Source organism: Montipora foliosa, chromosome 7 (genome assembly GCF_036669935.1).
Source record: "Montipora foliosa isolate CH-2021 chromosome 7, ASM3666993v2, whole genome shotgun sequence".
In the NCBI taxonomy this organism is placed as follows: domain Eukaryota; kingdom Metazoa; phylum Cnidaria; class Anthozoa; order Scleractinia; family Acroporidae; genus Montipora; species Montipora foliosa.
In genome coordinates this window covers 28405180-28415179 of record NC_090875.1, presented here as the reverse complement: position 1 = coordinate 28415179, position 10000 = coordinate 28405180, and the positions used below count along the sequence as shown (strand labels likewise).

Below are 10000 nucleotides of genomic sequence, written 5' to 3'. Positions count from 1 at the left end.
CTTCAAACTACCCAACCCATAACAAATTAAATAGGATGCCATATTTATGTGGATCAGGTTTCAAGAGGACCTTGATTTGATCTTTGTGTTCTTCATTTCAGGGGCTTGTTTGAGAAGGACAAGTTGGTGTTTTCGTTTATGCTGTGTGGCGAGATAATGCGGCAGAGAGAAGACATCTCTGATGGGGAATGGAATTTTTTCCTCAGAGGAAGTGGGAGCCTGGATAAGGTAAAAGTGAAAGGAATTCAAGGGACGTGCGAGGGATTACATTCTGAGAACTCGCGTAGTGTGATGGCAATACAAAGGAGTTAGTCAGAGGGGATGAGGGTGCCGTCACTAGTGTACCAGCTAGGGTGGGGTAACCGCAACTGCTTTACGTTGTATGCGAGTACTCAACTATTTACTTACATTTTCCTTTTTGTTTTTCAGGAACGTCCTCCCAAGCCCGACGTTTCTTGGCTAAATGAACATACGTGGCACATTTGCTGCGATTTGGAGGTGCGCACCAGTTTTAGCGCGATTTATTGCAATTGATGTTCAATAGGTTATGTTCGTACGCAAACTTAAAAACTCTAAACTATATTAATTCAGATAGAATAATTGGAAACTTTTTCTTGATAGTGGCGTTATGAGGACGTCAAACGTCAACTTTTTGTTTTTATCTTCAAAAAACTGATCTTGTTGAACATGAGGAGATTTTTAATCTGTAAGAATCGCGAAAGAAGGCAAAGTAACAATTAGGCCCTACCAAATTTAATTCCTTTTGCGGAAAACGTACCTTCTTAGATGTGTTTTTTTCCACTGTCTGTCCGCTATCACCGATGAACATGAGCGCAAAATTTAGCGCCTCTCTATCTGGACCAAGCGCACACCACGAAAATAGCGCTGACGCACCTCTATTGTTCCCGCACTCTTGACAGGTACATGCATTGCTGCGAATTGTGATTGGGTAACGTCGTTGTCTGTCTGTGATTGGCCTAAAATTACTTTCGTCTCGTTTGCATGACACTCGTGGTCAAATGATGCATGTGTATTTTAACACTTTATTGGCTTCTCGCTTCTTCTAAACATTTTTGTGCCTGTGAACTTTAGGACTCGCTTCCGGCTTTCAGTGGCTTGAAGGAAGAGATAGTCAGCAAGCCTATCATCGTTAAGATAGGATCGATAGAGGTATGGTGTTTATTTGTTTGTTGCCGTTGTTGCAGGTGTTTCTTGCGATACTGTTACAGTCAAAGTAATGACTCTCAGTGGCTGCGAGCAAAGTAGCCTGAAACCCTCCTTTTCTTTGCATGATATGCAAAATGGCCTGGAAAGTAACCTACAATCCTGGTACCAGATTTGTTTATGCAATTTATTTGATTATATTATCCTGTGTGTTTTTAAATTAAGTAGTCATATTTAGTTGTTTAGGTATTTTTTGGTTAAAGCCTTCTTTTATTCATGTAAATTCTTCACATTATGTTTGCTGACTATACGGCATTTAAGCCTCCGGCTTTGGCTGCTCTCATGTATTTCTCAGAGTCTGATATGTAACAATAAAGGAATAAAGCTTCGATTCACAAAGCCTTCGCATGTCAAGATGTATCCTGAGTATTGTTTTCTAACAATAGGCTATTGATATCAAAACTATAGAGTATTTTGAGAAACAATACTTAGGGTACATCTTAACTTAAGAGGGTTTCGTCAATCTGGCCCCTTGACAACATTGTTGAGATTATTTTGAACTCGTTTGTTTTTAAATTTTTTTAAAAATGTCGTCGCCCCCAAACAAGGACGAGACGCGGCGGGGTTATTGTGCTTGTTCCTGAAAATCATCTTGTTGGGTAGGGTGAGGGAGGGGGTATTATTTTCCTTGTTTTAGTTCGGGAAATTGGAACATTCATAGCTGTTGTTGTCCAGGGTTATAGCTTGTCCCGCAAAAGGAGGTGAGAGTGTCTTAAAAACAGTGATGAGAAAAAAAGTACATGAAGGGTGATGACAAGTAATAATTATGGAAAGCCATAACTTTCTTATGTAACCTTTTTTTTTGGTTTTGAAGTTTTGTCTTGACGTTTTGGACTTTTGTCATACTGTACTGTGACAACATTATTATGTGGTGTGGTTTTGTCGTTATGTGGTGAGGTTTTATCATTATGAGACGGCGTCTGCTGGTTACGTGTTGTGTTTCCATCATGATGCGTTGAGGTCTTCTTTTGGCGTGCGCTGTTTATAATCTCATCAAGGGAGAAACTCGACGTCATGAACGTCACCGCTTAAAAGGTAAACACAGCAGGTCAAAAGAAGACCTCGTCACATCATGATGGAAACACGACACGTAACCATCAAACCTCGTTGCATAATGATAAAATCTCACTACATAATGACCAAACCACACAACAAGACAAAACTTCAAGACCAAAAGAATAAAGATTGTATAAGAAAGATATGGCTTTTCATAAATAATGCAGCTTTGATAACTTGGGACGCGATCCATTTGGACAAAAATTCCGGTTCGAATTTCCGAAATTTCCAGCCGTCAAATGGAACCGAAAATTCCCGGTAATTTCCGACATTTCGGAAAAAATGGTCAACTTCGAGAGGTTGCCAAAAATTTCGAAATAAAAGATCCGAAAATTGCTGTCCCATTTGATTCTGAACCGAAAATTCCGATTTTTTTCCCCAAATGAATCGCGCCCCAGGAAATTTCCGGAATTTCCGATATTTCGGCAAATGGAGAACCTCGAGAAGTTGACCAAAATTTTCGGAATGAGCGTTCCGGAAAAGACTGTTCCATTCCGAATCGATTCTAGACCGAAAATTCTGGAATTTTTGCCCAAATGGAGGCGCACCTGAACATCGGTCAGATCAGTAAGATGAGCAGTTTTGGCGCAAGATGTGGGCTAAGGCACTGAAATACTGTACCATTTGGGGCAGAGTATGAAGGACATATATACATAACCAATTCTCTGTTTTTGATCTCTTAGGTCTGCCCAAACCCTTCATTGCTCTCTGAAAGCTCAGATGATGGCCGTACAACAGCAACAAGCGAAAGTACAGAAGCGACTGAAGAAGGAGAAGATCAGCAAGTCAGTTTTGGCGAGAGTTTGACAAGTTTCCAGAGCCTCGTGTTTGTGAAGGCTTTTAGAGAAGAAAAGGTGATGTTACTGTAGCTTATACCTTAAATCTATAACCGGGACTGTAGATTTTCTGTCTATTTTTTGCCTAGCAATTTCACCGACCAAACGATTTTTATAGTGACGTCTTTTGAAGTGTAGAGAAGAAAGAACGCCAATGTTCACGTCTTTGTTTTAATCCTAAACCTTACTCCATTCTTGCCCTGTAAGCGAAGGCGCTTGCAACGAAAAAGCAGTTTTGTGACTGTTTCGATTTTTGCCTTTCAATGTTCAGTGGCTGGTTGATAAGTTGAACATGGTCTGTTGAAAAATGGTTCGTTGAAAGTTTAGCAAACCACCTACTACTTTAACCAATCACAGCTCTGTATTTTTCCGCGCTCGGAGCCGGGTGGATGCGCTTGCCTTTGATTGGTTTGTAGAATGTTTTCACGTGACGTCACGGCGGCCTAGTTGGTGTACCCAACTAATCCTCTGGGAATTGAGATCTATTATGCAAACGTTTTCCTGTGTTTCGGTGGAAAAACAAGGTCACTGATCACGTGAAAGAAAACGCTCTATTGATTGTCTTTGTTGCTATAGGGTCGTATCTAACACCTCTCTAAAGTTCAAATTATATTCACGCACAGGTCGTCTTCGCCTCTGTGGATTTTGTGTGCGAAAATCTTGGCAAGACGTTTGTGGAGAGTCCGTCAATCGACCTCAACACACTGTATGCTGATGTGGGACCCACCACGCCTCTTATCTTTATCTTATCAACTGGGTCGGATCCCATGAACGCCTTCTTGAGATTCGCCCGAGAAATGAGCTACAGCGAAAGGTGAGACTTAGCAAAGCGTTGACGATTAGGAACTTTACTGACTTGTCCAATAGGCCATTTCCGAGTTCATGTCTGCCTCCTCTTCAAAGCGAGTCCAAGTGCAAAGTTTTTGTAATGGTAATTAGTTCTACTTTACATATGAATGAAAACTAATTTTCATAACAAAAACTTCGCACTTAGACTCGCTTTGAAGAGGAGGCAGACATGAACTCGGAAATGGCCAATTTCAACTGCAGCGGTGATGTTGAGTCCCGAGGGGTTGAAAACGTTTTTTTTCGCCCCACTGAAACTCGTTTCTAAACATTTCAACTCGAGGCTCAGGGTACGAAATTTATTGTCTATGGCCAATATGGCCCGCCGCGCGAATAAGGCCTTTTGAGGAAAGGTATTCGAAACTCAGGATACGAAAGGTGCTGCTTCGAATCAGTAGTCTCGAGTCCCTCCAAGTCTAATCCCACGATAAGTTCTCTCTCTTCCCCCCCCCCCCCCCCCCCCCCCCCCCCCCAGGTCACAAATAATCAGTTTTGTTAGTTAGTTGGTTTGTTTGTTTGTTTGTTTGTTTGGTTTACTTTATGCAAATTTCAGTTCTGCTAAGCAACGGTTTTGCTTTGTGTCAATAGGATACAGGCCATCTCGTTGGGTCAGGGTCAGGGGCCTGTGGCCGAGAAAATGATCGCCAATGCAACTAAAACAGGAGACTGGGTCTTCCTTCAGGTAAGAATTAGTGAATAAAAGTGATAGGCGAATTTGTTCAGGGATGGGCTAGGGATACGCATGCTTTAGGCCACTTCGGAAAATACCATAATACTCTTTGTTTGCCAAACCCCCCCGCCCCACCCTCAAATTTTTCATAAGCATTGTTTTTCTTTTCTCTCGGGACCGTTGTAAGTCCCAAGAGAAACTGGAAACATCGCTTATGCAAAATTTGGGGGGACAAACAAAGAGTATTATGGTATTTTCTAAAGTGGCCTATTAGCAACAGAAGCTAACAAATGCCTTCATTTTGGTCGTAATCCTTCCCACAGAAAATAACACAAAACAAAGCATTTAAGTTTCTCACCCGTTTACTATCTTGACGAGATCTCTACTTTTGATCAGTCATTTACGCAGATATTCTTCATATTATTCAAGATTGTTCCCAGTGTCTCACAACACCCGGCATTCTTCAAGATGGCGAATACGGGGAAAGAGGCGTTTTAGAGACTCCGCGTTCCTAAGCGCTTTTTTTCCTCCTCTCCTCTCTGTTGCCTGTAATAGGGATTTCTTGGTTTTCATTTTCTTTTTATTTCTTTTTCTAGAACTGCCATCTCGCTGCTTCCTGGATGTTGGCAATGGAAACGCTCATCAAGCACATTTCCAGCCCGGAAGCGGAAGTACACGAAGACTTCCGGCTGTTTTTGAGCTCCATGCCAACCAAGTCTTTTCCTGTGACGGTCTTACAGAACAGTGTTAAAGTGACGAATGAGCCGCCCAAGGGACTCAGGGCCAACGCTAAAAGAGCTTTTGGTGAACTCAGCGCTGACACATTCGAGAATCACAGTAAGTTATTTCCCTTCTGGTTATCCTAGTTGATTTGCTCATTCTAGTTGCACTTTACCTCGTTCTTGCCACGGCATTGAGTTGTTACTTTTATAGCCTGTTTCAGGTTGTGGGAGGTGGCAAAACTTTTCGCAAAATGGTGCGAAGGAGCGAGAAAGCGATTTAAGACTGGGGCAGAGAGACCCCCTCGCCCCAGTTTCTCCTCGCCTCAATGCTCGCTCGCAATTCAATCTCTTTCAAAATGTTTAGCTTCAAATGCCTGAAATAGGCAACCTGTTTTTGTGAAACCCTAGAGAAAGACCTTTTTTTTTTTTCAAGCTCGATGAGTAAGAAGGAAATTCTCCATGAGTTCCAAAAAATACAATCGACACTCTCGCCCCTCCCCCCCTCCACAACACACGTGTTAAGCCCTGGCCAAACGAAACGCAAGCCATCGCAAGTCGACGCAAGTTTTGTTACTTGCGCTGACTTGCATATCGTTTGGCCACCCACTTGCATTCACTTGCGAAGACTTGCGACGACTTGCGTTTGATTTGAACATGTTCAAATTTTGGACGCAAGTCCGCCCAACTTGCGTCTCGTTTGGCCACTCAACGCAAGTGGATGCAAGTTTTCGCAAGTCATTCGAACCTTTTTTGGAAACCTTTTAGCCAATCTGATGCCGCTGTATGAGCAGTAATCTCAAACTTTCGCGCTTTCCCTTTTGACAAGATGGCTTCTGTCACGGAGCAAAATTCGGAAAACTTAAGCCCCGAAGAGCTAAAAGAAAACAAGGATAGGGAGTTGAAAAAACATAAGAAAAAGGAAAACCATAACAGGAGACCCAGTAGCGGTGCAAGTATAAGCAGCAGCTACAGTGAAAGTAGCAGCTCTTCCGAGTCTGAGCCTAGGAAAAAGAAAAAAAAAACAAAAATTCTGCTACTTTTGCAAAGGACTTGCGCTCAACTTGCGTCGCGTTTGGCCACCCTATCGCAAGTGAACGCAAGTCTTCACAAGTGAGAACTTGCGTCGACTTGCGATGTCTTGCGTTTCGTTTGGCCAGGGCTTTATGCTTAATTACCCCGGGTTTGATTCCGTAAAGAATTAATAGTTCTTCATTCAGTTACTGGTAAATTGATGTGTTATTCTTTTTCCAGTTCTCGGTGTCACGTGGCGTAAATTGGTCTTTGGCATTTGCTTCTTCCATGCAATAATTCAGGAAAGAAAGAAGTTTGGCCCACTGGGTTGGAACATCAAGGTAAGAGTTAAGCAAATAAGGAAATTTAAAACTCACAGCAGAGCTTCCATTTTAGTAAATACACTCAAGTACACTTAGTTTGGTATATTACATCAGATGGTGAAGAAGTAGAGGATATTTTTGGGACAATAAGATGTTGTGTTTGTTGGTGTAGTGGTCAGCGCCGTGTCACGTTGGGGAAACTCTTCTTCTCGAGAATTTGGTTGTTGTCTATCTCAACAATTTAACGGGGCCTCCACTCCAACAGATAAGAAAGGGTTTGTCTCGGAAAGAAATGAATTTCAAAGTTTTTCAAGTTTTTTTGGACGCCGCCATCTTAAATAATCGTGAGATGTTATGGTTGCCCCATTGTAATTATGCAAAAGCTCTTTGTGTCAGAACAATAGCACGACCGTAACACGTCAGAGTAGTACAAAATGGTGCGCCCGGGAAAATTGATGGCGTAAAATCTCTCCCTTCTTAAGATGACACCAGAAAAGTATCGGGGCTTCTAACCATTTATTCCCAAGATCAAAGCGTTCGTTCTCCTAACTAGTACCGTAGATTTCTTTGTTGCGTATTTATGAGAATTTGGCGTTACAGTGTATCAGAATCACACCTCTTAAGCTGATAATGATCTTCATTCTCAATACCTGTCTGACTGACATTTCCTTGAGATTTTGAGGAGAATTAACATACTCGTCACTCCTGAGGTCAAAGGGTTAAAAAACGGGCCCCAGTTGTATCGGCCAGGTAACCTCAACGATGTTGTTGTTGTTGTTGTTGGTATACGATTCGTGTTATTATCACTATTATAATTATTGTTATTATTATGGTTGTCATGATTAATTATAATTAATTTATGAATTACTGTTTATTAATTAATTGCAAATTTTGATCTGTTGTCCCTTTGTTGTTTATTAAACAGTATGAGTTCAACGACTCGGATCGAGAGAGCGCTCTGGACAATTTAAAGATGTTCTTGGCAGAAGGACAGATTCCTTGGGATGCCCTCACCTTTATCACTGGCCAGGTAAGAAGGCTTGTACTATAACATGGCAACTGCAACCATTCTTGAGGAGAGTATAATGGTGCGTTGACGCCTCGGATCAAAAACGGAACGGAACGGAACGGATTCGATAACTTTTCTTGCAAAGAAACAGTGAGTTCCTATCTGCGCGGTAACGCATCCATGATTCTTTCACGGAACGGATGAAAAACAACTGTTTCTTTTCAAAAATTATCAGCAGTTTTTAATCTGTTCTGTCTCGTTTTTGCTCTGTCGTGTAAACCAGTTTCAACACTTTCTAGGAACTGTACTATTTATATGGACTGAATCTACGCAACTGTTTCAGTTACGTCAATGTTATGGTACCATAAACAACACCAATAATTGCTTTACAAGATGCGTCACAAACGTGACGTAATAGATTACCATACAAAGAAAACAGCCATCTAAATGAACTCTATTTTTCGTCTTTAAGCGCTTAGTTCTCAATAATGAACTCGGTGACTCCCAATTTGTATTGGCGGAAAGTGAATACCAGGCTTAGATAAAACTCTCTGTCAAGTTAAAGGGATCTGCTCCGGAGCAGATTCGAGCTACCTTCGAAATTGGAAAATGTTAAGGTGGCTCTTAATGCACTCTAGAGATTGGTTTAATCTTGGCTCTTGGTTTTACGTTAATTCTGCTAATCACTCTTGGAGGTCACTCAGTTCGTTTTTGAGATAGAAGCGTTTAAAGACAAAGTATAGCATGTTTTTCGATTGCTTTTTGGTTGTTATGGTAACCTATTACGTCATAATATTAATTGTAGCTTGGTAAGCTACAATTGGTGTTTAAAGTGATACCTTAACTTTCCGTTACGTGAAACAGTGTTGTAGAGTCAATCCTTCTTATCATAAGACATTCCTTTGGAATTGTTGAAACTGGTTTTAGCTATTAAGGTGAGTCAAAAAGAGTTTTGGCAATTTCAAAGAAATGTGTTATTTGAATGATTGACTCTACAACAACATTGTTTCATGTGAGGGTAATGTTATGGTATCTTGTAAAATACCATTCGTAGTTTAACAAGAGGCACTGGTTGTTATGACGTAATTGGTCACCTTAGCAACAGGAAAGCCATCTAAAAACACCCTATATTTACTCAAAAACGAACTCGGTGACCGTCATTTTTTAATTGCTAAAAAGTGATTAGCAGGCTAAGATGAAACTCTCCGCAAAGTTACAACAAATTCTCTAAAGCGGATTAGAGCCACCTTAAATTTTTCTAATTGTAAAGGTAGCTATGAATCCCCTCCAGAGAAAGTTATTTAACTTTGCAGAAAGTTGTTTCATCTTAGCCTCCTAATTACTTTCCACTAATAAAAAATGGATGGGGGTCACAGAGTTCGTTTTTGAGATTCAAGCATTCAGAGACTAAATATAGGGTGTTTTTAGATGGCTCTTTTTTGCCATGGTAACCTATTACGTCACATGAAAGAGTGCATCTTGTTAAGCAAATCATTGGTATTTCATACGGTACCATAACATTGCCTTTACTGGCCACAGTTGTGTAGATTGAGTCCTTCTAAATACTACAGTTTCTTGTTGGAATCATGTATGAGGACAAAATAAACTGTAGTATTTCCATAAGGATGGCAATAGCTCTTTGAATATTGAAGTTGCGCAGTTTGGGTGGAGAGGTTTAAGGAGTAATTTTTTTTTTCTTTTTTAGTATCTGCAGATTTAATCTGTCTCGGTCTCCTCTTTGACAATCAAGTAAGAACTCGATCCTCGCAAGGCGCGTGAGTGGACCACGTGAAAAACGTCGCGAGGATCGTGTCCTTGCGAGGCGGTGAAAAGAAAATCGGGAGACTGCTGGCCGTATAAAACGAAGTCAAGAAAGTTGGACAAGCTTTAAGACTGTTTTACAACTTTATTTGACACCTTTCAGTAACAGCAGATCACGTAGTAAACCATTTTTTACTTGCATGGTTGAGAACTGGAACTCAGGGGTTTTCACATCTTAATTATTTGTTTGTTTGACACAGATTACTTATGGAGGACGAGTTACTGATGCTTGGGATCAGCGGTGTCTGACGACTATTCTTGGAAGATTCTTTGCGCCCGCGATTCTGGAAGACGGTTACAAGTTTTCTAGCTCTGGTAAGATCATAAGTCGTATCTATTTTAAAGTTTACCACGCTCTTTAGCTTAAAACTGAATTCCGCATTCTAAAAATCGTAGCCAACTTAGAAACTGAGCGTTGTTATTACCAAACCTGTAATAGGAAAGCATATTTTGAAGGATAGGTATCTCTCTAATCTAATAGG

At 40.9% G+C, this 10000-nt stretch overlaps 1 protein-coding gene across 1 annotated transcript in view; it reads left to right on the top strand.

Annotated features, from left to right (window-relative positions):
* Positions 1 to 10000, top strand: part of LOC138011688 (dynein axonemal heavy chain 6-like) — a 99657-nt gene that overhangs the window by 82609 nt on the left and 7048 nt on the right. The window contains exons 77-86 of the mRNA XM_068858811.1: positions 102 to 228; positions 430 to 498; positions 1093 to 1170; positions 2964 to 3134; positions 3740 to 3930; positions 4551 to 4644; positions 5229 to 5469; positions 6606 to 6706; positions 7614 to 7718; positions 9719 to 9833. Coding sequence (XP_068714912.1) covers positions 102 to 228; positions 430 to 498; positions 1093 to 1170; positions 2964 to 3134; positions 3740 to 3930; positions 4551 to 4644; positions 5229 to 5469; positions 6606 to 6706; positions 7614 to 7718; positions 9719 to 9833 — 1292 coding nt within the window. The remainder of the gene's footprint in view (positions 1 to 101; positions 229 to 429; positions 499 to 1092; positions 1171 to 2963; positions 3135 to 3739; positions 3931 to 4550; positions 4645 to 5228; positions 5470 to 6605; positions 6707 to 7613; positions 7719 to 9718; positions 9834 to 10000) is intronic.